This window comes from Neopsephotus bourkii, unplaced genomic scaffold (genome assembly GCF_033783945.1).
Source record: "Neopsephotus bourkii isolate Nb327-2 ecotype Australia unplaced genomic scaffold, CSIRO-AGI_Nbou_v1 NB_518, whole genome shotgun sequence".
Classification (NCBI taxonomy): Eukaryota; Metazoa; Chordata; class Aves; order Psittaciformes; family Psittacidae; genus Neopsephotus; species Neopsephotus bourkii.
The window spans coordinates 1,088,822-1,116,525 of NW_026901019.1; the positions used below are offsets into that span (position 1 = coordinate 1,088,822).

Genomic DNA, 27,704 nt, shown 5'->3' on the forward strand with positions numbered 1-27,704 from the left:
TGAGAACTGATATATAATATTATGATACTATTAATACACCCCTGCAGACACACCATCACGTGGCGAACCCACTAGAGAGATGTGGGATAATTATCTTGGAGAGAGTTTCTGCAACTCCCTGCTAATTCAACCATCTCCAAAGGGCAGGGAAGGAAAAATCAAAGCAGAAATCCTCACAAATGGAATGTCCAGAACTGGAGCTCAGTGGAGGCACAGGACCCTGGGAAAAGCCTCCGTGCCTTATCCTCACCCAAGCACCATCATGGGAACAGGTCCTTCTTTCCCTCACCTGGAGGAACAAGCAGTTCTGCAGCAGCTCTTCATCCCTGCAGGCTGTTGGCACCCACATCACAGGGCACCTGCAGGCAGGAACCCGGGAGGGTTTAAGGGGGATGGAAGAGGCAGAGGGGTGATGAGCACCTTTCTCTGCTCCCTGCATGGGCAGCAGCACCAGCTCTGGTGGGGCAGGCACCACAATACCTGCTCTGAGAGCAGCATCACCCAAACCCCCAGTGAAGGGGGTGACCAGCGGGTTCCTGGGGTGAATGCAGCCCTTGCAGGAGGCAGCAGCCAGCAAACCTCAAGCCCCTGGATAAAGCCCCCCCCCCTGCAAGCTGGGCTTTTACCACCCCCCATTCCCAAACCAAGCATCACCTTCCCGGGGATAACGCACACTGCTGGGACTCATCCAGCCCTGCAGCAGCTCTCACTGGGAGCCGCTGCAGGGCTGCAGCCCAGAGCACTGGCTGAGGCTTTATGTGTGATGTGGAGCAATCAGTGCAACCAGGTGTGCTTTGCATGAGGCCATCAGGGGCAGATCAGGCTGTTGGCTGCTCTTACACCCATGGGGTGAGAGCATCTTGGGCAGGAGGGCTGTGTTTGCGGCTCATGCCAGTGGGGTTGCCTGCAGGCAGCTCTCCCTGGTGGCAATGCAAAGACATGGGAATGCAGCCCATGGATCTTGTGTGGCGGGGCACACGGTGCTGTGGGGCATCCCTGCAAGGGATAAGGGGCTTGGGACCAGCGTGTGGCCCTGAGGACTGTCACAGCCCCGTTTTGAGCCAGCTGTGCCCGCAGGTGACCCCAAAGATGCTTCTAAGGAGGGAGCCCTCCTGTTTGATGAACAGGAGCAGGGCTAAAGTGAAGCCAAACCAGTGTAGAGGCGCCCCTGGTGGTGCTGGGGACCGAGGAGGCTGAGCCATGAGCCCAGGAGCACTGCCAAGAGGATGGGGCTCCTCCCGCAGACAGACGGGCAGGCACTGGGGGGGTTTGGGTGCACCAGCCACCCTCTAACACTGGAACACCGAGCCCCCGCCCCGAGAGGACAGCGATGGGGGGGGGGATGTAAGGGGTGCATCCGCTGCAGAGATTCCTGCCGTGCTGTCCCGTTGGGAATTGCTCGGGAGCCTCTTCCATGGGCTTTCCCCTCCAAGCGGCGCCAGGCGCAGCTCTCCTGTGCTCTCTGCCTGCGGAGGGGTGGAAGCGCAGCTTTCCCTTGGAGCTGAGCAGGAGCCGCGCCGGGCAGGGTCTGAGGGAGTGAAGGGAAAGAGCGGCTGAAGGAGAAAACCTGACAGGACAAAGGCAACACCAGCGCCTGGAGCATCGCCGAGTAACGCCGTGTAAAGCCTTCCTCGTTCCGTGCTGGAGAGCATCGCCCTTAGTGGGGCAGGGGCTGGAGATGTAGGAGATGCAGATCCGTGTCCCCAGCCCCGCTATGGGGTGGGCATGGTGATGCTCATCCCCGCGGCGGGTTTGTGTGAGCAGAGTGTGACCTGTGCCACGGCCTTAAAACCGCACGCGAAAACCAGCAGCCAAACGGAGGAACACCGCCACCTCCCGCTTCTGCAGGGGGGGTTAAACTGGGTTTTATCCTTCACAAATTCCTGCTTTCTAAGGCCCCGAAAGAGAACAAACGAGACCCAGACAAGAGACCAGGGTCTGTGACCGGGGTGCTGGGGGAGAGGGGCAGGGTCGGGAGCGCACCCCAGCCGAGCCTATTCCCACGGGGAAAGGCAGCCCCGTCCCGCAGGACGCTGCCGCGGCTGCACCGCCACCTACCGGCCAAGGGGGGAAGTGCCGGGCCCCAGCGAGGGGACCGCGGCTCCTCCAGCAGGGTCGGGCAGAAGGCGCAGCCCGGTTTGGGGTTAAACCCCACGGGAACCCGGGGGTGCACAGACCCATAGGGACCAGCACAGGCGTTACTGCTAAAGCTGCGGGACCTGGAGCTGTCGGCGCATCCCTAAGCAACACTGGGTGAGACCGAAGGCACCCCCAGGATGCTGAACCCACCCAGCACCCACGGCAGAAGGGGACAGCGGCTTGGGGGAAACCCAAAGGGCTGCTCCCAACTTCCCAAGCTCGCAGGCTCATCTGGGTAAAGCCTCATTGGTGTCAGCACCAGCTCCAAAACGGCATCATTTGATCGCTCTGCACCTCAGTGTAAGAAAACCCACCCTGGGATGCTTCATTTATGAGCAGCAGACCTGCCAGCGGCTCAAGTAACTCATGTAAGCACTTAAGGTCCTGCTTTTGGGGTCTCGTTGTTCAGGGCAGGCAGTACCACTGCCCTGCATCATCCATGGCAGGGACAAAGCACTTCTTGAGGGGCTTCCTGGAGACCCCCCAAGCCCAACTCGAACAGCCCCCAATCAAGTCCTGCACTTCCAGAGATCAGATGCCCCCCAGCCCCTCCTTATGTATGGGAGGTTCGTTCTTGCGAGTAGCATCTGATCAGGTAATAAAGGAGACAATCAGCTGCCCCCTCCCCAGCCACAGCCTGACCCGGCTGCCGCATCCCCCGGGATAGTGCGGCGAGGCTCCATTCCCCAGTAGAACGAATGCCCCCGCAGCACACAGAAGCCTCAGCATCACCTGAACTGGTCTCTGGGGCACTCACAGAAGCGCTGGCCTCTCTCCTCTGTGCCGCCCGTTAGGTTGGTTGTTAATCCCCGAGGGAACCCGAGGTGCAGCAAAGCTGGGTCGGGGGCAAGCAGGGCTCCAGCCATGGTGCGTGCTGTGCTGGCGGTCCCAGCTTGGCGCTGCTCATAGACATGAGGGAGCTCTCTCTTGTACCCAGAGGCTTCCAGGCTTCAAGCAGAGCCCACGCACCGCGTTTCTCCTGTGGTTAAGTTTTCGAGGCGCCGTGGTGAGCAGCAGAGATGCTGCAGGGACCCCAGGACCCTGGGCCAAGCTGCTCAGACTGTGCTATGGGGCAGCCCCCCCCGGCTGCGCCAGCCCCAGCACAGACTCCTGCTTGTACAACCAGCCAGGAGGGACCGGAGCTGCCCTCTGGCTCCACAGCCTCACTTCTCCTTCAGCGCAAAATCCAGGGTTTTCCTGGTGGCCTTCAGTCCCAAGTGCTTCCTCAAGGGCTGAGGAAGAGGAGCAGGGGAAGAGGTCAAGACGCTCAAGATGTGTCTTGAGCAGACAACACAGGGTGGCACTCGGAGACCGCTCAGCGGGAGCCATCCCCAGGCACTGGCAAAACCCACACCGAACACATTCCTGCTGTGGGGCTGCCTTTGGAGGGCTTCCCTGCAGGAAGCGGATGGAAAAACTCGGGCATCACCCCCTAGCTCTGCTCCCACCCTGCCCTGCTCCCTGCCAAGCCCGTTCCCATTGATCAGGATCCATCCTGGCGTGTGCTGGGGCCTGATTCCCCGCTCAGAACCATCACGGACACAGAAGCCAGCTCCTGGGTTGCTCCCGAGCTGTCACAGGGCAGACACAGACCATACAGCGGGCAATGCTTCCCATATGCCTTTATTTGCAGGTTACAGGACTCCTTTACAGGCACTGTGCGTTGGTGTTGCAGCCGGTTCGGATTGTTTTCTGTATTACCCAATGATTGAGAGGGCTGCTGGGCGCAGGGAACCCCCCCCAGCAACCCTTCCAGCCTCCAGAAAGGCATAGGACATCTGAGAGGAACAATCTGCTTCTTCCGAAGCCACGAAGCAGGGGATCTGGTTTATAAACAGGCTTACAAAATAATATACATATATGAGAGCAGCTCAAAGCTAAAGTACAGCAGTAAGTGGTACGTTATCTATGCGTATCTGTCCATACCCCTTCTCCAGAGCTGGAAAAGGGATGGTTTAAAAACTAAAAACACAGTTAAAAAAAAAAAGAAGAGGGATTCCATGCATTAAGTTTTAGTGTTTTGTGCAATTAAAATGGGATGAAAATAAATATAACTTAAAAAAAAGAACACCCAACCTTTTCCATGACACTAATGGAACCAGAGGCAAGTCTATAAGGCACTTCCACATGGGCTATTCTAGAAAGCCTGGCAAGGAGCTAAAACAGTGCAACCATTTACAATGGCATCAGACGAGCTGAAGACGTGTCTGGTGAGAGATGAACTGGGAAAAACCTTAGGAGACATCCGTCCTGGGGAAAGAGGCCGGGGCATGGCTGCGGCAGTGCAATGGCCAGCTCCTCCTCATTGCTCAAGAGCTCCCACTGAGGGCGCTGGACCACTGAACGATGGCAGGGGGGCTCTGGAGCATCGCTCCTGCGAGCAGGATGAGACGGTCGGTGGCTTTGGGGATGGGTTTGTGGCTGCCAAGCTCCCCCATGCTCTTTATGTCCTGATCATGAGGGCCTCCCCTCCCCATCATCCTCTCCGTGGCTGACCTTTGGAGCCAGCCCTGCTGCAAGCAGCTGAGTTCAAATGTTCCAGGAAGTTAAAGAATAGCCTCCACCCTAAATAGGGAACTGGGTGTTTCTGAAGGAGCAGGAGCGCTGGGGCTGTCTACACAGCACTGAAGAGCCAAGGAAGACTGATCAACCTGGATGGCTGCTTTAGGTCTCAGAGTAGTCCCTTATAAGGTATTTTTCACTCCCCCAGCCTTGCCCAAAGTCTTTATTCACTGTGGAAGGCTGGAGATCCCAGCAAACGAGGGCTGGAAGCAGCTCCAAGCAGGGAAGATGGGTCTCTAGAGAGGAGGTTGAAGTGCTGGCCACCGTTCCAGTGCAGCCAGCAATGGCAAAATGGGTGAGAAGCATCTGGCCGTGGTAAATACCTGTGCCTGACCACATGGCTCTGCAGCAGGAGGGAAACCATTGCGCTCCAGTGTCAGCTGATGATAACTGAGCAACTGCTATGGGATGTCTTGAACACAAAGAAAAACCCCATTCTGCCCTTCTAGCATCATATAAGGACTCAGCACAGCTAGTTCTCTAAGCTGAAAGGTGCTGGCAAAGATGACTAAAGGCTCCCACCCCAGTATCCTTGGACATCTCCAGACCTTGCTCACACACGCTGGCTGCCAGAGGGTCCTGGGCATGGCCATTGAGTTTTTTCAGGGTGAAACTACCAATCCCAGCACAGGGAGAGGCTCCTTCCTCCACCAGCTCTCTTAAAAGGGCTTAAAATCAGTCTGTGCAAGAGACGTAAGTGTGATAGGCAAAGCATGCGCTTGCCTAAGCCTCCCCATCCTGGCTGGCACAGCTCGTGCTCCCACTGGCTCTGCAAGGGCAAGGTTTCAAGTTCACTTTTGTTCTGGCAGGTTAGCTCTCTATTTACATGGAGAGGAGGAAAAAAAAGGAAGCGAGACAACCTAAAAAACCACAACGAAAACACATTAAATAGGGAGAGTATAGCTTTCAAATGGGAAGGGCCAGGGCTGGAAAGTGTCTTGTAGTGCAGTTCAGAAGAGTCAGTCGGGGCCAGGTTGGGGGTAGTGGCAGAGTTGAATGCATGGCTTTAATGCAAGTCTTCGCTCTGGGACAACTCTGTCAGGATCTGAATGAGGTTGTCCAGCCCCCAGAGGTAGCCATCCTCTCTGTTCCCTTCTACCCAGGGCACGTTGTGCTGCAGAACTTGTCCCTCCGGCAGCGGGGTGGTTTTCCCAAAGTCAATCATCCAGACTTTGGCCTGCTCCTTCTTGTCATGAATGAAGAGGAGGGAGCTCCCGATTACCTGCAGAGAGGAGAGACCAGTGAGCGATGCTCCCATTGCTCAATCTCAGCCAGCTTCAGGGCTTTCAAACACCTTATCTCAGGCTGCAAGAGATGATGCTGAGATTTTGCCTGAGCAAAAACCAAGCCCTGTGTGTTGCTGGCTGTGGCTGCACATGCAGATGAGGTATTCAGACAAGCTGATTTACTCATACAAATCTCAGCTCTTGGCAGAAGGAGAGGATCAGGAAAACATGGGCATGAAAGACAGAGATGTCATTTTGGAAAATGAGTCAAGGGAAGGAATGAGATGAATTGTCTCAGACTGCTATAGGGTTTTTTTCCAAGGCTGGTTCTTTGTGACTGGCTTGTGCTATTCACACTCACCAGCCCTGCAGCTATCAGTCACCGCAGGGATGGGGATGCTCCAGGTGCAAGTTACTTGCAGTGTGCTGTCCCCTGCCTGAAATAGCATCCAATTGCACCCACATTCCCCCTAGAACATTCTCCTGGCTTTCACAGTGCTCTGGGAATGCAAGTTACAGAGGTGCATGTAGGTGAATTTCCTTATCCATGAGTTCACTCGGCTGCATCTGCTTTGAAGAGCTCTTTTATATCCTGATCATCCTTTGGGAAAATCCTGCAAGTACTGTCTGGGCAAGTGTGAGGAAGCCCAGAGATGCATTTGGGGAGGTGAAGCACATCACCTTTTACAACATAAGCCTCAAGGCCTGTCACAGAGTGATGAGACCCCACAAGCCCAATGCTCACCACCCACAAAGCATCGATGCTCAGCCTGTGGGTACCTCCAGCTCAGCCCAGCCTCCAGACTGCCACCCATCAGCAACTCTGCTGTGGCTACCCAAGGCTTGGGAACACACATTGGTGTCAGGCCATCCTCCATTGTGCTCTTCTGCTGAATCTGCTCCTCTGGTCAGGTTTTAGCAGGCAATACTACAGAAGAGCACCAATGGGTGCTGGCCCACGTGAAGATTGCTTCCCAAATGATGCCTGACGTGCATGAACCAGTGGATGACAAACTCACTTGCCCTTGTATGGGTAGCAGTTAGACAGGACACGGCATGCTGAGAGCCAGGATTGCCCCATACAATGTGCAGATAGTCGGAGGAGCACAGCTCTAGGGGCATCCAGCTGGTGTCAGCCCTCTGAAACAGCAGCACTAAATGTTACTGGGGACTCCCACGTCCGTGCTGTCAGTGGGGTTTAGTTTGAGGTTTGCCTTTAGACAAGGGTCTCGGATGGGAAGCGTGTACTGTTTGCAAAAGCTATTATGAATTTACATTTTTGAGGAGCCTTCCTCCTCCAGAGCATTGGGAAAACATCCAAGGGCCAGAGATATGTGCTATTTCTCAGATAATGCTTATCTAGAGCTCTTCTTCTAAGCTCTTATAGCTCCCTCTTGGCTGGGACAGAGCATTTTAACAGTAAGGAAAAGCCTGTCCTGGGTCTCCAAATTCTCCTGCAGCTCCTTGGAGGAGCCCTGCCCAGCGAGGGCCCTGTGGAGGGACACACAGAGCTTGGCAGACCTTCTGCTGTGCTTCAGCTCAAGAAAGTGGGACAGAAAGTCAAAGCTGCTGCTTTTTAATTCTGAAGGAGTGGAAACTCTTTTCAAAGCCTCCCTGAAAGGCTGTTTTGTTCCTGTGTTTCCAAATGAAACCCTGGCGCTTAGCTTCAGGGAGCACTTTGTTTCCTGTGTTGAACTGACCTGAAACCCTGGGGTTTGACATCTCCCTTCCATGTGTGGCTGCAACCAAGGTGGCTCCTGGTGAGGGGCAGTGGGCTCTTGGAGCTGTGGCTCCTGCTCTCTGAGTCGAGGGCTCCTATGATGCTCTTTTGCCATTAGACAACACATGCCAAGGACATGCGCTCTCATGTTTTGTTAAGCAGATGCAATAGCAAATACTCGTTGCCAATGCTGAAGCAATAACATGGTATAATTAGATTATGGAGTAGTCCAATTTCATTGAAACTGCCAAAAAATGTAGTGCTTCCTTTTTGTATTCCCACCAGAGATGAATTTTCACTGTAGAAAATGTTGATTTCATGCACATTCATTTCTGGAGGAAATGTGACAGGACAAGGGGGAATGGCTTTAAACTGACAGAGGGGAGATTTACATTAAACACTAGGAAGAAGCCCTTCACTATGATAGTGCTGAGGCCCTGGCACAGGGTGCCCATCCCTGGCAGTGTTCAAGGCCAGGCTGGACAGGACTTGGAGCAACCTGGCCTAGTGGAAGGTGTCCCTGCCCATGGCAGGGGGTTGGCGCTTTAAGGTCCCTTCCAACTCAAACCATCCTGTGATTCTATAATTCTACGAATAGTCCTTACTGTGGTGCCCCAGACAGCTCAGCAAAGGCAGTCCTGGAAGATGTGCAATACTGAAGCCTTGTTGGATCACATGGAGCAGCAGCACCAAGACCTGATGCACACTGAGACAGGCATTCGCCTCCAGGAAACCCCCATGCTTCCACACTGAGGAGTTTTACCAGTCATAAGCAGCCAGAATTCTTCCTAAACCACTTTTAATTTGTATGAACACAAGCTTTCAGTATACGAGAGCCCATGTCAAAGACATGAATATCTCTCAATCATCAGCTGATGAAGAATTAGATAAACAGGGGTATGAAAATACGTGTATAAGGATAAACTCAAAACTGTAGAAATTTGCAGTCTCTGACTTCTCTCCTTGGACAATCTGAGATTAAACCATTTGCATCTTGAAGCAGATCTATCTGAACACGAGTCTTTACCTCATGGCACTTGAAGAACGGGGATGTCTCCAGCGTAGCACGGATGCCCTTCAACCGGTTAAGGTAACTGTTCTGGAATTGAAGACAGAAACAAAACCCCCAAGCTGTCAGTGCTGCAGGAAGCCTACATAAAAACTGCTGCATGGGACAGGCAGGAACATCTCCCCTCCCAGCACCCTCTCCAGGATACCAAGTTTGCATAGAGAGATGCTGGTGGTGTCCCTAAGCCACCCTGTGCTCAGCATCCTCCCACAGACCTGTCCTCCGGGAGTGTGTCCCCTCCTGTTTGGGATCCAATCATCCCTGTGGCCTCTACATCATCCTGTGAGCTTCTGTTGCTTCCAAAACTTAGTGAGAGCATTTACTTGTGCTGAACCAGTCCCTTCTGAAGACTTTTCCTGCATCCATGGTGCTCCCAAGGAGGGAACAGCTAATTCCGCAGCATGCACAGCCAGGCTGCTTTTTAAGCCCACCTGCACTCTTTTTAACAGGTCAACTCTTCACCTCAGTTGTCATTTTATTACTCAGTCAACCAAGCATCATGAGATGCTTCTGTAACTCCTTATCAGCACTTCTGCAAAGTTGCTACCATAGGTAGAAGTGCTTTCATACTGGTCAGCATACAGGTCAAGACCCAAGTGCCTGTTCAAGCATCCCTGCAAATTGCTTCAGTGGCCTCTGATAATATCATGTTGAGGTTTAGATAGAAGGACTAAGCACAGGAGCACACAGAACAGATACCTGGGCACTATAACACACCTACATTTTCACACTTTGCATGGGGAGATGTATTGCAATGGTTTCACCAAGGAGCCCAGTCTAGAGCCAGGGTATGATGGTGTGAGTGTGCTCTGAACTTTTGGGGGATAAAATGCAGACAAGCAACTTCACTTGCAAATCCAGGAACAATCCCTGGGTATCTAGGTAAAGCAAATGTGCTTGGATTGAAGGAGGCAGCCCAAGGGCCACTCCAGCTGCAGCCCTGTGTTTGTAGGCTTTATATAGTACAGCTTAAAATGGAAGTGCTTTGTCAAATAGGATATTTGACACAGTCAGTGTAAATTGTTTACTGCTCCATCTCTTACTCTCCTGGCAACAGAGAAACTTGGGAAATGCTGACTGCGGCTCAGCCATGGGGAGGGCACATGGCACGGGCAGGGAGATGCTGTGGCCACCCTTCCTGTGAGACCAAGGGCAGGGCAGCCTGCTTGGCCAGGGTGGGAGCCCCTGCCATCACATGCTGCTGTACAAAACAAGCTCAGAGGCTGCCCACAGCCCCATGGAGGAGAGGGCAGAGCATGGCTGTGCCTCCCAGCGGGTTCTGGAACCAACCCTTGAGCATCCTCAGCACACTTGGACATGGCTCAAGCAGTGCTGCTGCAGCTAACGTGTCCCCTCGCAGCCCTCCGCTGCTCTGCCCTCACCCCCGTGCCAGGATGGGGTTTCTCTGTGCCAGTTTTCATGCAGCCGCCTGTGGCAAGGAGCTGATGAGCTGAGGGCAGCCTCTGCAGGAGGAGCTCTCTCCAGGCAGCCCCCCAGCATCACCCACTCACCAAAACGTTGCGGTTTCCCCTGGTGAACTCCCTGAAGGCCTCTGTGACTTGTTCCTTTGTCCGTGTCTTCTTGAAGTCCCGGTTCACAGTGCCGTCCTCCTTCTTGAAAAGAAGGGAGAGCAGTGAGCAGGGTGGGGAGGGAGAGAGCTGGGACAGGACTGGTGTTTCAGCAGCCACGCATGTCTCTGAGTAGGATGCAACCAGCCTTTTGGCACCTGAAGGACGTGTCTATGCTATGATTATGACCAGAAGCAGCAGTTCTCTGTCTTGCACATCCCAAATCATCCTACAGCTCTGCTGCATTGCTCCTTAATGCAAATGGCAAGTCTCCACTATCATGCATTTGCTAAGGTCACCGGCAGTGTGGACAAACTACCTCTCACCGATCTGGTGCTTGCTGCCAGCAGGCTGGAGATCACTCATTTCTGGCCACACTGCGCAAATGGCTCCCCTTCACTGCTGTGGCTGAGCACAGGCACCACCACCAGCCTCAGGCTGCACCCCTGCTTGGGGAGGAAAGCAGAGCACAACCACAGGAGGACAAAACTGAGTGTGGACAGAGACAACTTCTCAGGGCTGGCACAAAAACCCTTCCATGCTAAGTCCTCCACAGACCACTGCAGCAAGGTGGAGACAGGGAGCAAGCCCCACAGCTGTCTTGCTTTTGATAGTCCATGGATAGCAACCCTCAAAGGCAGGAGCATGGCACCAACATGCAGTAAGCAGCCTTGTGCTCTCCTCCTTTTCCCTGCAGGCACATCCATGCTCCTGGCTGAACCTCTGGCCAACCTGTAGGTTGCTCCCCATTTCCCCAGGCCTGCTGATTTTTAGATCATCACGTTTCATTGTCTGGAGCAGCCATGGGTCAGGCAGGCAGAGCTCGCTTCCTGGATACAGGGGCTATTTTAAACCACACGTGCTCAAGCTCACAGCTCTGCTTGCAGAGCTCCATCCCACTGCTCCAGACAGCTCGTTTGCACACAATAGAGCAAAGGGACAGAGGCCAAAAAGACATCCTGTGGGCTGGGGAAGATGAAGTAAGGATGAAGAAGCAGAGCAGAGGCTGGGGAAGGAAGAGAGCACAATGAAATCACCTGTTCCAAAGATCTTTGGGGCCTGGCTGGACTTTCAGACCCATCCAGGGAAGTGCCTCTGGATGGGCCATGTGCATGGGGCCATGTGCATCCCTCTGGATGGAGGGCTGGCCATGGTAGCCAGTCCAGCTTGGGGAAGTCCAAGTGCCCAAGCTGCAGAGACCTGGCAAGGCAAGCCTGGTACCAAACCCATACCTGATGCACAGTTTGGGATGAACCAAACACCACACTTCCAACTTCCAGCTTGCGTTTTGTGCAAAGGCAGTAATGAAAGCGGCTTGTGAAAGGTCTTTGTCTACAGGAAAAGCTTTGTTTGCACAGGGTGCAACTAACATCAAACCACCCTGGACCCAGGCTGACCACTGCATGCTGCCACAGGGCTTAAAAGCAAGGCTAGTGGCTGGCAGAGCATGGATCAGCAGGGGCCATGGACAACCTTCTTGTGGGAGACCTCCCTGCCATAGCACCCATCCTGCTCATGGACCAAGCTCTCTGCTTTTGGTTGTGGCTCGTGAGGCAGCAGGCTGCAGCAGAGCAGGCGGAAGGCCTGGCCGAGGATGCTCTGGTGGCACATGTATGATGTACAGGGGAAGGGTGCTAAGCTGCTGTACGGCTGCTACGTGAGCCCTGACGTGGCAGTTCAGAACTCAACCCACCCTCTCCCGGGGGATGATAGATATCACTTTGGAGAAATGCCATAGCACTCATTTCACATGTAAAGAGCACAACTTTCCACAAAGCATCCAAGAAAGGAGATGGACTTCTAAATGCTCCTAAAAATAAATAAAAACCACAGATGGCCTTTCAGATAAGGCAATCTAGGCTTCAGGAAAGGCAAACAGCCTATCCGCAGTGCTGCTCCCATCATCACCCGCCTCCCGTGGTTTCCTTGCCCAGCCAGATGTTGCTGCCGTGGGGCTGACGACTGCCATGACATTTACAGGTGTCCGAGCCCCGAGGGGGCTGGCTTCCACACAGCACAAATGTGAGGGGGGCTGATAAGGGCTATCGCAACCTCCGCCCCACCAGCGGTTCCAGTTTGCACTGGCGTCACTGGGGCAGGGTTCGGGTCAGCCAGCTCTCCCTCTGTGTCCGGCCTCAGATGGGGCTCGTGAGCTGCCCACACTTGGAAAGCCAGGTGAGGGCTTTTTTCAGGGCTGGTTCTGTGACCCTGCAACAGTCCCAGCCCCAGGAAATACTGTCCCACCATGGCTTTGCTGCAGGAAATGGTGAATGGCTCTTGGACAAGAGAATCTGCTTAGAAGTGGCACTTACTGTAGAATCCCAGACTGGTTTGGGCTGGAAGGGACCTTAAAGCTCATCCAGTTCCAACCCCCTGCCATGGGCAGGGACATCTTCCACTGGACCAGGTTGCTCCAAGCCCCTGTGTCCAACCTGGCCTTGAGCACTGCCAGGGATGGGGCAGCCACAGCTTCTCTGGGCACCCTGTGCCAGCGCCTCAGCACCCTCACAGGGAAGAATTTCTTCCTAATATCTTCTAAATCTCCCTTCTGTCAGTTTAAAGCCATTCCCCCTTGTCCCGTGCCCTTGTAAAAAGTCCCTGTCCAGACTTCATGTCAGCCATAGGCACTGGGAGCTGCTCTAAGGTCTCTCGGAGCCTTCTTTTCCCCAGGCTGAACAAGCCCAGCTCTCTCAGCCTGTCTCTATATAGCAGAGGTGCTCCAGCCATCAGAGCATCTTTGAGGCCTTCTCTGGTATCACTGGCGCAGGTCCAGGTACCCCAGAGCTGAGCACAGTACTCCAGAACGAAACCCAGTACTTCTTGCAATAAGCTGCATGAAACTTCAACTGGGTCACCGGTTGTATTACTTTTAGTGTGGTAATTTCATTAACAGCTACAGCTTCTGACAGTTTCAAGCTACTCCACAAAGTTAGATGAGCATCATTAACTCCTTTTGCACAGGGAAATTTCCATTTTAAACAGGAAGAACCACATCCTCAAGGCCACATTGGAAAGCAAGAGGTCAGCCAGTAAAAGGTCCCAACCCTGAGCTGCCTGTTGACCTCACCTGCCCATGCTGTCCCAAAGGTTACCCCTACTCCTTCCCCTGTGCCCTCTTCCAGCCCATGCATCCATGAGCAAATCCTGCCCCTTCCCTTGCACAACGAGGTGCTCTCCTGTATCAGGCTCCAGCCATGATATTACCTGATATTAGAATCAGGCAGATTCACCCCTGCTCTTCCCATGGAAGCATCCACAGCAGGAAAGAAAACATGGGGGCGGGAACTTGTCATTAAATAATATTGTCCTGACATTTCCTCCAAGGACTCAGTAGCAACTCAGGGAATTGAAGGAGTGTTCCTTAATGTGGAGACTTGACCCCAGAAATAGGGCAAATACATGGATATGGCACAGCATGACCAGCCCTGCTGGAAAAGAAAAGCCAGCTGGGAACCAGCATGAACTGTTGATGCTTTAGCTTAGGGGGAAATAATCCAGAAGTGAGGGATTTGAGGAGAATTACAGTAATTAGAGCCTTGATCAAATTAGTCAGCCCCTAGCACAGCAGCAGGATTACTCCTGGAGGCCAGCACTTCCCAACATTGGTCAATTAAAGAGCTGCCCCACTGCTCACCCCATGCGGCAGCTCACTTGTGGTCATCCAAAACAGAGGAGCAACTCTCACTGCTTCTTTATAGCTTTTATTTCCCTCCACGGGGCTTTTTGGCCTGCATGGGAATACGATTTTGGGTTTGGTTTTCTTTTACACTTTTCATTTCAAGTGGTTCACATATGACCTGCTTTGCTCTAAAGGCCTTTAAATGTCCTCAGATCACAAGCTGAGAAGCACCACTGGAGGCTAAGGGTGTATCATGTTGAACTATAAATAGATATTCCTTTATAACAAGGAGAAGAAACAGTACATGGGAGCTTTGGTCCCACTGGCCCAATTCTTATTTATATAGTCTCAGTTTTCTAATAAGCACCAGTAAAACGACAGTATTAGGAATGTAAAACAGCAGCAGTGGGAACTAGGCAATGGGCTGTCTTGAGCCAGAGCAGCTCACAGCCTGCTTGCAGGCATCCATAGCAGAAAAGGGTCTTTGGGAAAGCTGGGGAGATAGGGAAGAGCTGCATGAGCAGGCAAGTGCCCTGACCCAATGGAGGCACTGCAGAAAGCTGCTATGGGGCACCATGGCCAGCAGCATCCCAGACTGGGGTACCTCGTGCTGCTGACAGAAGACTCTTGAAGGGGCTCAGCCCAAGGTCTCCTCCTTGGGTTTCTGAGGGTGGTTGAGTGAGGGGTCAATGCACTGTCCTCTGCCGGCCATGAAACACTGGATGAAGAAGGTGCCCTCCTTCCTGTGTGCAGCATGCTGTGCTGGGCTTTCCACAGCCCAGGGACTTCGCCCACACAGCAATGCAGAGGAGTCCCTTCATACCAGTGGTTTGGTATGTGGGTAATCAGAAGTAGTGGCTCTGAGCGACCCACTCCTGCCCATCACCTTTTAAACCTATGGTCTAACATGTGTTTGACCAGTGAGGTGAAGGGAAACACCACCAGGAAAGTCTACAAGTCTGCTGTATAGGCTTTTTTAGGCAATGGCTTCATTTGGTTTAATGCTATCATTGTTACACTACTATCTCCAGTCAGGAGAGGTGCAGGAGTCTAAGGTTGCAGCTGCAGAGACTCAGATAGATGTTCTGGGAGAATTCTGCCCAGCTCTGGAAAAAACCAACCTGTCATCAAGAGAAAGAAACTTCTTCAACACAGATGCATGCAGAAATCAAGCCATCATTTCTGCCAAGAGCAAGTGGCTGCCTTGAGCTATCACTGGGCCCTCAGCAGTGCCCCAAGCCTGACTTGCTGCAGACACAGTTTGACTGAGCTCCCCTCAGCTGCCAAGCCAACACCATGCCCAGGCATGTGATGAAACCCTTAGCTCAAGCATGGTACTACCTCTAACTCATGTTGGCTGCCTATCAAAAGTCATTAAGCCATTGTTAATGTTCACGCAAGTCTTCCTGCCCTAACACAACTGCTTTGAGGTTACAGACCTAATTCTGTTCAAGTGCCATCCCAGACGTCTCTCTGGAATAAAGCCTGCTTGCCAGGAGAAAAACTCCTGGGCTGGCTCATCTAATGGGGACACAAAAGCATCCCAGCAGGTGTCTCCAGCAACACGAGCTCTGAGCAAGCGCAGTGAGCAGGTTACACGTGTGGCAGAAAGTGCTGCTACTTGTGTTCACCCCGTTTCATAGGGCTCAGTTTCACAGGGCTCAGATGCTGAATTCTTCCAGGCAGGGATGTAAATACATCCTCCTCATCGACTGTGGGTAAACTCACAGCTCCAGCCACAGATCAGCACACATTCAAGCTGGGATTTAGACTGACGGCTCAGTCTAGCAGTGTAGCAGTATCAAAATCAAACAACTAATCTGAGCCTTCAATTTGCAGGATGGCACTTTGCATTTCCCAGTCATGGAAATCAACCAAGCAGCTGATTTAATGAGATTATGGCTAAAACTGTCCTCTTGCATTGGTGCCCTGAGGTCAGCTGCACTCTCAGAGAGCAGCTCTGCCCCAGGCCAGGTGCCTGATGAGGGTGGTTTGGCATGCAGCGACCAGGGATGTCCTGATGTGACATGGTCTTGCCACCAACCTGCTGTGTGTGTGCCTCTGTGAGTTTGGCTACCAAACTCTCACAGCAGCTATTCCCCCTGCTCTACACACCCAGAGCAGCCTCACCTTTATCCCCTCAATCCTGAAGCCCAGCGTGGCAGTCGAGCTGATGGTCTCCCTCCACTGCATGTAGCGCGGCTTGGTTACTGCCCGCAGCACGTTCTCCTCCTCAGTTGGGGCATCAGGGTCCACCTCAATCATCTTCTGGTACATGTCCTTCCTCAGGCTTGGCTTCTTCCGGGCCTTTATCAGCTCCTCCTCCAAGTATGTCCTGCAAGAAAGGAAGGGGAAACATTAGAAGGCCCTAGGACCACCAGAGAAGGTGCCACATGCCCATAAACAGCCCTTGCCCCAGAAATCAGGTCAAGACTGTGGAATCAGAGAACACAAGCAATAAAAGAACAATCCCCACTACAGTTAAATGGATCCTGACTTAAATAGCACTCCATCATCAACACCTGGTTATCTTCTCAGCTCATCAAGGAGCCACAACCAGTTTGGCAGTAACAAGGGAGGTTACTTCTCACAGGTGCCCATGGTTTTACTGCTACCCCTTGTTCCTGAGGGGGCCTCGTCCTGTAATACTCATCAGACCTGAGCAGTCACTCTCACAAACTAAACATGGCTTTCAAGATGTGTCCACAAGTGTCCACACGCTCTAGGACCCATCTGAGTTGCAGGCAAGAGGGAAGTTACCATCACTCCAGGGACTAGGGTGAGTGGAAAGGAGGATGGGGAGTGCAGAGGAATGTGCCAAGACCTTGGCTTTATGCATCCTTCAGAGGAGCACCACTCTGAGACAGAGAATGCTAATGGAGAAATTCTGCACTCAGGCATGCAGAAAAACATCATCTACAAAATAACACTTCCTGCAGCAGTAATAAACCACTATGTAACTCCCAACCCACCCCAGCTCAGCCTGGCAGATGCCCAGGCTCTCTCCAGACAACTTACCAAGCTGGGGAAGATGTCCCAGCAAAATGACACAGGAATGACCCCCGCCATCTGTCACCTCCAAACTGTTCTATACCTCCCCTTCACCATGCCCAGCTCTGCAGAAGGGCTATGCCCTCTCCCCATGTCCCTTGTGCCAAAAACCCTGCACTGAGAGTGAGGTTCACCTTCAGAACCAAGCAAAACGCATGGGGAGGATGCTAGGCAGACTATGTGGGATGGGGTTCCTGTGTTTCCCACAGGTTAAGCAAGGCAAACTGGTGTCTTTTCTCAGGGCAGGGATACGACATCCGCAGGGCACCAGCCCATTTGAAAAACACTGCAGATGGACATGATGAAAGGCTTCAGCAGAGATCACCAAAGCCATGATTTCTGGGCAGACAGAATAAAGGAGCAGAATAAGGCAGTGGTGTGCTCACAAGTGCTGCTCATGCTGCTCAGAAAGCTAGACTGCCTTTTGATGAGAATGACAGATTGTCTGTGGTTTGGTCCCCCTGCATCGCTCCAGGCTTGAACCATCACCAGGGCTTAAGACAGACAAAGTTTTGTTTAGGGGTGACTGGAGGAGGCTGCTGCATTCCAAAGCCAGGCTGGTGGGAAAAATCCAAACCTGTATCTACCCAGCAGATAGCTGCTGGCTCAGAGGAGAGGTTTAACAGCCTTGAGGTTTAGTTTATCTGCCCAGCTGTTGGGATGCCCCTCTCCCCAGCATTAGCCCAGTCCGCCCTCCCTCACCAGCTCCTTCCACAACACCATCTTACTGAATGACGATGATAATGGTACCCAGCACAAGGTCCCCTTGCCTACTCTGCCTGTCTTAGCTCCAAAAACCCAGATGCCCAAATCACCCAACCTGTGATTTGTGTGCAGGAGGCTTTCCTCCTCCCAGACACAGCCACAGGAGCACCTGGGCAGCATGTCCAGCAGGTCATCTGGTAGCTGTCACCTCTGGGTCCAGAGTGGATCCCATCTACTTCCTGCATCAGCATGGTATGTGCCAGCCAGGCACACGTGGCTGCGCTGGGGCCCCCTGCCCTTCTCTCCACACCTCCGGTGGAAAGTATTCCTCGCCTCTTCCCTGCTGACAGCCCGACACGCCAGTTCGAGTTTCACATCAGGAATTCAGGAGGGGAAAAATAAAGATTCCTCTCTCCCACAGAAACCATCAGCTTTTCCAGCAGCACAAGCATCTCCACCGCGTCCAGGCTGCGCCTTAGCCAGCGAGGGGGGTCTCAGTGCGCCCTGCCGCCAGCCTGCAGCAGACCCAGGGCTGAGCGGTGGCCCAAGGCTGCTCCAAAGCTGGCAGCCACCGGGGGTCACCAGCCCTGCTCACATTTGCTCTGGGACACCCTAGTCAGCTCAAAACACGTTGCTGGCCAAATGGCTGCAGCTTGGGATCTGTAGATGGTTCTCAGGGAGGACACGGGTAATGTTGCTCATCTGTTAGGAAACGTTTCAAGAACTTTGCGTGAAGGCTCTGAACTACTTAGCACACGCATTTTATCCCTCAAGTGTGCATGGGAGCAAAGGGTGAGCAGAGGGAAAGTGCCTCGCTTACAGAAGCTGTGCCATTCAAATGTCTTTATTTCACCCCTCTGGCAGCAGGGGCAGGATTTCCCACACCTTTTGCTCCCTTCCCCTTGGCTGTGTCCTCATGTGGCAGATAGGCAGGTTGCAGGTTGTGTTTCAGTGAGTTTCACCCAGGAGATGCATTTGCTTTGAGTATCTCATCAAACAACATCCCCAAAGCCACTCACCTGACGCCCATTTTGCAGTCCATGACGCAGGGGGAGTCAAATTCAGCCAGCAGATCTTCCATCTGGTTGTATCGCTCCCCATCTTTCACCACGTCGCCATGGTAGGCAGGAACATAGGGCTTCAGGACATCATTCATCAGGCGGTCGAGGCAGCGCTGCTCAGATTCACAGTGCTTCTTCAGTATCCTGCCGTTGGCTGCTGCCTTGAAACTACCTGAGGGTGACAAGGGACAGTGTACACTTGCATTGGATGGTGGATGATGCTGTCTGTGCCTTCCCAAAACAAGAAAGGTACCCCAACACCCTGGAAGCATGTCCATTGACACCTGCACCAGAAAGAGTCCCTGCAGGCTGCCAATGTCAAAGGTTTATAATCAGCAACATCACACCTTGAACAAGGCAGAGACCTGCCCTGCAGCACCCAACAGATCTGCCTCACATCCCGTGTGTGCTTTGTGGTAGGTTCACACCTTTGTCCCTAGGCTCATACATGGGGCATCTTTGTGCTGGGCAGCACCACCTGCTTTGCTGTGGATCAGCAAGAGCTTGGGTCTCACTCAAAGGACCCAGCGTTCTGCTGCTTGAGAAAACAGCATCAGTAATACCTGCTGGCCATGCGAGCCTGAAAGCACAAAGCACTGCACCTTCATGCCACCCTCCTTAATTATTAGATTAAGTCACTCTCCTGGTATAGAGATGTGGGAGCTGACATCTCTGACCTTCACGCAGCAGTCAGAAGCAATCCTGGCCAACAAAGCCCATTAACCTGAGATAATGAAGAGCCTTTCCCCAGCTCTGCCCCTCCCCATGCTCCGTACCTGCGTGCCCCGCTAGCTGGATCCAAGGATACTTCTTCTTGAAAGACATCACAAATGGGGACCAGTGCACCATATTCTTGATCTTCCTCCATGACTTGCTCTAAGGGGAAAGAAAAATCATGAAGGTGAATGCAATGTTTTAAGCTTTTACCGTCTGTAAAGTCACTTTAGGCAGCACACAGCTGTTTTGGACATGGGAAGAGGCACCAGAGCCAGCGCAGGATGGAAGCAAAGAGAGAAGCTGCTCTTTTCCCATTGCCCTGTGCCAAGCTGGAGCCTCTGTATTCAAAAATCACAAGTAACTTCACTGAAGTGGATGGTGTTACAGTCTTGTTCCAGTTGGCTGCTGCTGCAGAGGACCCAGCCATCCACACTGCTTTGTCTCCATTCCCCGCATCCCTCTGGAGAAGCAGCAGGGACATTAACCCATCCTTGGGTACCACAATTAGATCACTGCAGAGGGAGCAGGGAAGGGAGCCCAGGATTTCTCCCCGACCACATAACTCACCTCCAGCTTGTGCAGGGAGCAGGAGATGCTCACACAAGCAGGCAGAGCCTCACTGCCTGGCTTTTGTTCCCCACTGAATATCAGCTGCTTTGTCCATTAAGCTGGCAACCCACGTGCCGCCGACCCGCCTGCTCTGGCCCATCTGTAACTACATTTTAGGGAACAATTCCCTTCTGACATGTTGTGTTTCTCGCCAGATAGATTGCACAAAGCTATTTACATGAGTATAACAAGGGCTGCACCAGACATACGAAAGCCTCCTTCGAAGGCTCTTTCCTGCAGGAGTTTTTCCTTGGATTGTTCTAGGGAACATGCCACTAGTAAAGGCAGGGGGATGGCCTCTTATCTCAGCCCCAGAAGGTGACAGCACAAAAATACCTGGCAAACAACATGAAACGGTGACAATGGAAAAATGCCTCCTTGCAGGAGCTGGGACAAACAGATGGTGTAAGTCCTGACTGCTCTGAGCTACTGGGTTCAGCTGGAAGCCTGCAGATAAAATTATCCTCATTTGCTCCGCTCTGAAGGCATGGGAGGGAGCCTTCCAGAAAGACCAAGTAATCTCTTCCTCGTGTTTGGAGAACCAGCCTCTGTTCCAGTAATGCCTTGCAGACAGGCGGGGAAGAGCCAGCAGTCCCGACTTGCAGTTTGGATGCTTGTCGGGGGTGAACTCACGGCACAGGAATCCGTACTGGGAACTGCTGACATGTTTAAATGGCGAGGAAGAAGCCAGACAAAGATGTTAGTGTTTGAAGTGTGGAAATCACATTGGGTTACCCCTGCACCATGCAGTAGGACCAGAGACATGTCGCATGGAGAGGCAGGGGCTGCCTGCACGGTGGGGACCAGGGGCAGGAGAGGTGAAGAGGAAAGGTCCTTCCTCACCTCCCAGCTCAGGAGGAGCAGGGTGGCCCTTCCCTGGATGGCTGCCCGTGGCCTGGAGCATCCCGGCGTGCCCTGGCACTGGGACAGCAGTGCAGGAATTTGGCAAGCAGCTGCCCAAGCGCGGGGTGACACCGGGCATCCCCTGCGCCCAGGCTCCTCCATGCCACGGGTTTGCTCTGCCGCCCAGCTTGCTTGCTTTGGCAGGGGGGCCGGGCAGTTCCCTACCTGACATGAGGATGAATGTTTTTATTTCCAAACAGAGTGCCAGAACTTGTGTGCTTTAGCTGTTCTTTGTTCTCCCTTTGGCAGAGAGTGGGAGGGAAGTGGGGGGGGTGTCCCCTCCTTTTGTTTTTAAAATAGTAACAGCAAGTCCTGGCTGATGTCATGAAAAAAAGAAGGGGGAAGAAAACGTCTCAGAGGGAGTTTGGACTCCAGATGAGTGTGACCCATCTCCTCTGAAACAAGGAGAAGGAATACTCCCCCCACTTACAGCACAGCACCGTAAGTCACTCAGCCCCAGGAAACACGCCAAGGCAACGTGTTTTCCCAGGCCAAGATTTTGTTTTTCAGCAGTTAGAGCTTTATAGCTTGAACCTTGAGCAAAGCACAGGCAGAATGAAGGCAAACAGCCCCTAAAGCAGGACAAGCCATCCCGCCTTCCCCTGCAGGGGTTTTCCTAGGAGTGATGCTCTCCTAGGGTAACGGCCTGGAGCCCCCCAGAGACACAAACCACCCCAACAGCCTTTCTGCTGAGCTGCACAAGACAAAAGCAGCCACTGAGCACACCCACATGAGAAGCAGGTTGCATGGCCCTGGCGCTATGCACTGAAGGGAATCGTTTTCATCCACACACTACCTAGTTTCAGGCACACCTTTGGCCATGCATTTCCAACCCAAGTTTTAAGGACATATTTAATGACTTAATTTATGGGGAAGGTTGAGGCAGCTTTGTCCACCTCAAGTCACTCCCAACTTGCTGGGAATAGACTGCGTAGCAAGTTGTGGCCACTGCAGCAAGCTGTGGCTTCATGCAGCCACTTCCCCACTGTCATCGTGGGGACAACCACATGGGCACTTGCAGGAGAGAGGAAGGACCATCCCCGCTGCAGTCCCCTCAAGAGTGACAGTGGCCAATACCCCCAGTGATCCTGCCACCCCCTTTGCCTGAAGATTCTCCCCAGGTAAGAAGTTGCTCCACATGGTCATCCTTCATACTTTCCCTGCTGCTTCAAGAGAGATGTTATATGGCTGTGAACCATTGGCAGGGTCCTTCACAGCCACTGGGGATGGCTGAGAGCTTCCAGATACAGGTCTGTGTTTATTCAAACACTGGCCTCTGTTCAGAAATCTGTCTCAAAGCTGACAACTTGGGATCCCAGTCCTGCCAGCCCCTGTGTGGGGCTCCTGCAGCTGGCTATGGAAAATCAGAGCCGCGAGGTTCACACCACTCCAGTCGGACTCCATGGCCATGTGCAGGAAACAGCCCCTCTGTGCTGCGTGCCTCCTGCCCTATTAATATACAAAGCACTATTAATATACAAAGGCAGCATTAAAGCTATTTACAGTAAAGAAATCTTCTTTAACCCAGCCTGTCAGAAGCCATAAGGGCATCGCCTCCACTCTCTTCTGTAACTGTTGGTTTATAGGTCCTTTCCAACCCTAACTATGATTCTATATTTCAAGGGATTATTGCATGTAGGTGCAGGAGCACAGGGGCAGCTGTATGCTGTATGTACGTGGTGGAGGGGTTACCTGCAACCACCCCCCTGACTCAGACTAAAGGAGTCAGGGGGGTTGGAACTAGATGATCTTTAGGTCCTTTCCAACCCTAACCATTCTATGGTTCTATGATTTGTCCCCACACTGGAAAGAACAGCTTTGCAGGTGGTGTTCCCAAGCGATGCTGCTGAAGGACAGCTACGTGCTCTTCTCGTTTGCCTACAAGGAAGTGAGCAGGCAGATTGTCATGCTGAAAGCCGAGCATGCTTCACACTCTTTTGCATGATCAAAGTCTGTGCCTGCTTGTGGCACCCTGCTCTCCCCCCGAATCCAGCTCCCTGCAAAGCTCACAAAGCCGTGTTGACTGCATGTAGCCTGTGTAAGCAGTGAACACGCACGAGGTGCCTGATGAAATTCCACACTTTTCATTTCAAACCTGTTCCCAGCATCAGCAAATGACTGATTAGCTGTTAGGTAGCAAATCAGCACTGTTAGGTAGCAAGTGAGTGACTCTGAAATATATTTAGTGAGGAGCAGCACAGTTTTCCCTCATCATCTGCCACATGGAAATGAAGCTGAGCAACTGTCAGAACCAGCTCTAAAAATGAACTTGCCAGGCTTCTGCAGCACTCTGCTTCTGTCTCTGCCCTCTTACAGCTCTCACTTGCCCCGGAGCACGGTGCCCTGAGCTGGAGGTGGGATACGGGCCAGAGGAGTTAAGCCCTTCCAGTGAGCACCCACAATTGGTCAGTGGGAGAGGAGTGCTGGGAAAACAATTTTATCTGCTGCATGTTTAACTTTACTTATCTGAAGCTGAAAGCAAACTCTGGGCTTTCCCCATCTGTCAATAGAGCTTCATATGGAAAGAACAACACAGGAGAATTTAGTGCCAATCCAGAAGGTCAGAGGATATATTGTGTTTAATTAGATTAAACAAAAAGTGACTGATGAGCTCAGTGCTCACTGTACATTTTCCCTATAGCATATGGCATTCCTTTAATGTCTGCTTGCAGGGTTTGTGCCTTTCTGGGACCGCCTGTCGCCTCCCTTTCCCAGCACGGATGCTGGTGGAATTTGACTGGTGTGATTCCCTGTGCACGGAGCCAGCGGGGTGCTCTTTCCTTTCCACTGCATTCAGCCAGAGAGATAGGCAGTAACTGATTTAATTTGCTGAAATTATGGTTTCCTACGGTTTTATGGGACCAAATGTTCCTGGAAATAGCAGGAGCTGGACCTGGATTTCAGTGCTTTTTATTAAGTAGAGCATGCACCGTCAGAGGCAAGATTACACAGCTGGGGTAGGGGATGGGAAAGAGTGGGAGCAGTGCTCAGTTAAGGATTTTCCCCCTTCTGAAAAGAACCTCAGCTCTTTTCTCCCAGGAAGATCCCGAAATAGCACAGGATCAGAATAGACGGAGGAGAACTATGAGGAGACACCACTGCCCACTGCTTCTCCTGCCTTCAGTGCAACTGCTGCAGCACAGGGGCTTGCACAAGTGACACTCTGGCTTTCCCTTCACCTGCACCAGCACCCCTGCTCCCTCCTCAGTCACCGGGGTGACTCTCCAACCATGCTCCCATAGGGTGGAATGGTACAGTGGGCCTGCTTGGCTCTTCGCTTTCACTTCCAGCTCTTCCAAAAGGAGAGGTGCAGCCCTGCGGTGCCAGGAGCCCCTGTGGGAAGGGGCTTTTGGCACAGCTCAGAAGGGCTCTGCAATGTTTCACTCACTGAGTTGTTCCTTGTGTCTGAAGCCTTGCTGGTTTAAAAGCAATGTGGTGAGCAGCTGAGAAGGCAGGCTTTGTGATGGGGAGCCCTCTTCTTCAATAACTGAAGAACTGGGGGGGAGCGTTTGCCCACAGAATTCACTCCGCGTCAGCCTGCTCCGTGGCCCCGCGGATGCAGCCAAGGAAAAAGAGGCCATTTAGTTTTCCATGTTTAGAAGAATGAATGTGTTTTCTTCTGGTCTTTAAAAAGTAGTTAAGGTTTCCCTAGTGATGATTGTTTCCCTTGACTGGGAAAAAGCTTGTCACTCCTCCAGCGTGGCGAGGAGGCCAGCTTTGTTCATTGTGCTGGGTGCTGGGTGCGGAGGGCAGCGGGGCAGAGCTGGCAGGTACCATGGAATGCCTCCTCCTGGCGTGTCCTGGCATGTGGGCAATCAAAATGCAGGATCCTGGCTGAAAACCCTCCTGTGATGTGCTCCGGAGCGCAACTGCTAACGTGGTGCAGAGCTGAGGTTATGCCCTGCTTGGCTTTGCCATCTCTCAGCCCCCTGAACACCTCCCTCTGTCCAGGCAGCAATAGAAAGAGCCCAGTGACTGCTTCAGAGGCTGTGATCACTGCCCCTGATGTTGGCAGCAAGTGACAGGCCCTGTTTTACATCATCTTCTTCCTATGCAAACTCCCCTTATCCATGCCAATGCATTTGCCTCTGTACTGCACAACCACTAAATAGCCTTGTTTTGGCCAGAGGAGCAGCTTGCAATGGGAAGGTTGTGGATCAGGAGGCATTTTTTGGTTTAGTCACACAAGGCATTCAATAAAAATCTCAGCAGCTCCCCAAAACCTGGCAGAGGCAATGCCAGTCAGGCTCCCATGGCTGCTGTTGAGCAAACGTGAAGTGAGGCCCAGTGACTGACTTCCCTCAAGTGAATATAAGGAAATGCAGTTTGATGACTGAAAGGCGTTTCTGGGTGCCCAGCCACCCAAGTCCCAACCCCCAAGCCCCATTAGATGAACTGTCTTCATGGCTGGGGTGTAGGAGCTCCTGCTGGGGCATCGCAGCTTCTGCTGCTTCCCAAGGACTCTGTCTCATGTAGAGAGAGAGAAAATCCCAACAAGTGCATTATTTCTTTTACTTCAGATGCTTTGTTTGTCAGAATAGTCTCCTTTTAGCCAGCAAGGACTTTGGCAGGAGAGAAGCCACTCCCCTCTGGCTTTGTGAGGAATGCCCTTTTCTCCATTGGGAGCAGGCCCACCGAGACCAAAGATCTCGGGTAGAGGGTCATGGATAAAGCTACTGCCTTTCCTGCTGTCCGCAAGAGACCAGCATGTGTGATAGAGGAGCCTCGGTAAAACACCCTGAAAGCCAGGAACATCTGCTCGTATCATTGAAACAATATTCCAGAGTATTGGAAAAAAAACAGGAGCTTGTTGCAGGCTCCCTCTTCCTGCTTGTGGTGGAAGCGAGGAGCATTAGAAGCAGCGAAGGCAGATGAGTGAGCAGCAGTCCTTCGGCTTGACCTCCCCTATCACAATGGAAGGAAACGGAGCGGCTGTGGGAGCCAGCTGCACAGAAGTCACCCATCAGCTAGAAGGACATTCGCAACCTCCTCATCCACAGAGCACAAGCAGTGTGGTGTGGGACCCACGTCAGTGCCACTCTTGGGGTTCACCGCTGTGTTAGAGCTCTCTGTCCAATTTGGCAAAGGAAAGAAGCCTAAAAAGCCTAAGAGAGAGCACTGGAGCTCAGAGGCACAGCCTGAAAGTCATGTCTGTCTCCATGAGGCATTTCTTCCTTTACTTCAGCAAAGCCGAAACCCTCCTAGCGCAGATCAGCCGCAAGTGACTTTCCCATAAAGCCGGTTGAATTATTAATTGCCAGCATTAGACACATTGAGCCTACTTTCCTGAGTCGGAACTGATCCAGATCTCTGGAAATGTATTTGTTACTCATTAAGCACACACAAATAAGGTTTGTTAAGCAATTTTCAGCTTAGAGAAGGTAAGTGAATAATTCAGACACAGCTAATCGCTTTGGCTACGTAGGATGTACAGTGCTTCTTCCTCAGCAAGCAGCTAGCTTTTAAAAGCCAGCAGATGATTAAAATCCTTGCTGGTAGCCAAAAGTGGGCCTTGGTGACCTGGTTTGCGAGGAGTCCTGGAGCGCTGCAGCCCCTCTATGCAACACACTGGTGCTCAGAGCTGTAGGCAGGCAGATCAGGCGTCCAGCTGAGAAACACGATGTGCTGTCCAAAGATCTGACCCCGTATCAAGGAACTTGTCATCGGCGTTGATGGAAACTGCTCTGTTTCCATCTGGAGACTTGTGTTTGATCCCTTTCCCAGTTCCAGAGTATTCACTGCTGTCTTTTTCTGGTTCATGTGTCATTTTGCTCACTGGCTCCTCTAGCAGCGCAGCACAAGTTGGGGATGTGGGCTCCTGAGCCCATGCTTAGCTTTTGTACTTCTCAATCTCATCCTCCTGGTGGCGAAGAACCCCCCCATCCTTCCCACTCCTGACACAGTAAATCCCAGGAGCCCAATCATGCCACTATAAATCACTGTAAAATGTGAGAGCTAGCACTCCCTCTGGGACCAGAACACATGCCCTTCTTGACACCAAACAAACTGCATCAGTCTCTGGTAACTAGATTTGAAATCCAGCTAAAGGCCAGAGCTGTAGTTTAGGGTATAGAAGAGATTCAGCTCCTCAAAGTCACAACAGAGTGTTCCAGTGGCCCTCTGGGAAGGGGGCTCCCTGGCACAGGGTATGTTGGGAAGAAACATAGGTGCTCAGAGCAGCAGGAGATGGTAAAGTACCGGTTATTGCCAATCTAGTTTGTTAAGAATGGGAGATAGAGTTACCCATAGGATTCAGGCTGCCAAATACCCTCTTCTACATTTGAAGGCAAGTTTTTAAGGATTTAAACCAAGATGCTACATTTAGAGTCTTCTTAAAGGAATTTTGGGTCAGAGACATCAAACACAGAAGTGATATCAATGAGTAGAACAAAGCAGCTTCTACTGCTTGGTTTTCTATGTCTAATTTCTCTTTGTCTGTTTCAGGAGGTGACCTAGACATCTTGGGACTGGACTAGTCTGCTCTCTGACATGGGCCATGACATGAACTGAAATGCCCAGAGCTCATGCCCCAGAGAAGTGGGGCATAGATGGACTTGCTGCTCCCCAAGGCCCATAGCAGGCACACACTACAGTGTGATGCTATACCACTCATCCGTCCAGCCTGACTTATCAGCAGGCAGGGTGGACGTGGGCCAGACCATGCAGACACTGACTTCCAGTACTACTGTAGCCATCTGAAGTATTTCCTCTGGCATTAGCACAGAAGGCATTGATATGGACGCTGTAAACACAAC

At 52.3% G+C, this 27,704-nt stretch overlaps 1 protein-coding gene across 1 annotated transcript in view; it reads right to left on the reverse strand.

Moving 5' to 3' along the window:
• Positions 1 to 5,562: 5,562 nt before the first annotated feature.
• ITPKB (inositol-trisphosphate 3-kinase B) overlaps positions 5,563 to 27,704 on the reverse strand; it is a 67,076-nt gene continuing 44,934 nt past the window's right edge. The window contains exons 3-8 of the mRNA XM_061350516.1: positions 19,497 to 19,596; positions 18,679 to 18,892; positions 16,034 to 16,238; positions 10,228 to 10,329; positions 8,675 to 8,746; positions 5,563 to 5,923 (exon numbers count right to left, since the gene is read on the reverse strand). Coding sequence (XP_061206500.1) covers positions 5,708 to 5,923; positions 8,675 to 8,746; positions 10,228 to 10,329; positions 16,034 to 16,238; positions 18,679 to 18,892; positions 19,497 to 19,596 — 909 coding nt within the window. The 3' untranslated portion in view covers positions 5,563 to 5,707. The remainder of the gene's footprint in view (positions 5,924 to 8,674; positions 8,747 to 10,227; positions 10,330 to 16,033; positions 16,239 to 18,678; positions 18,893 to 19,496; positions 19,597 to 27,704) is intronic.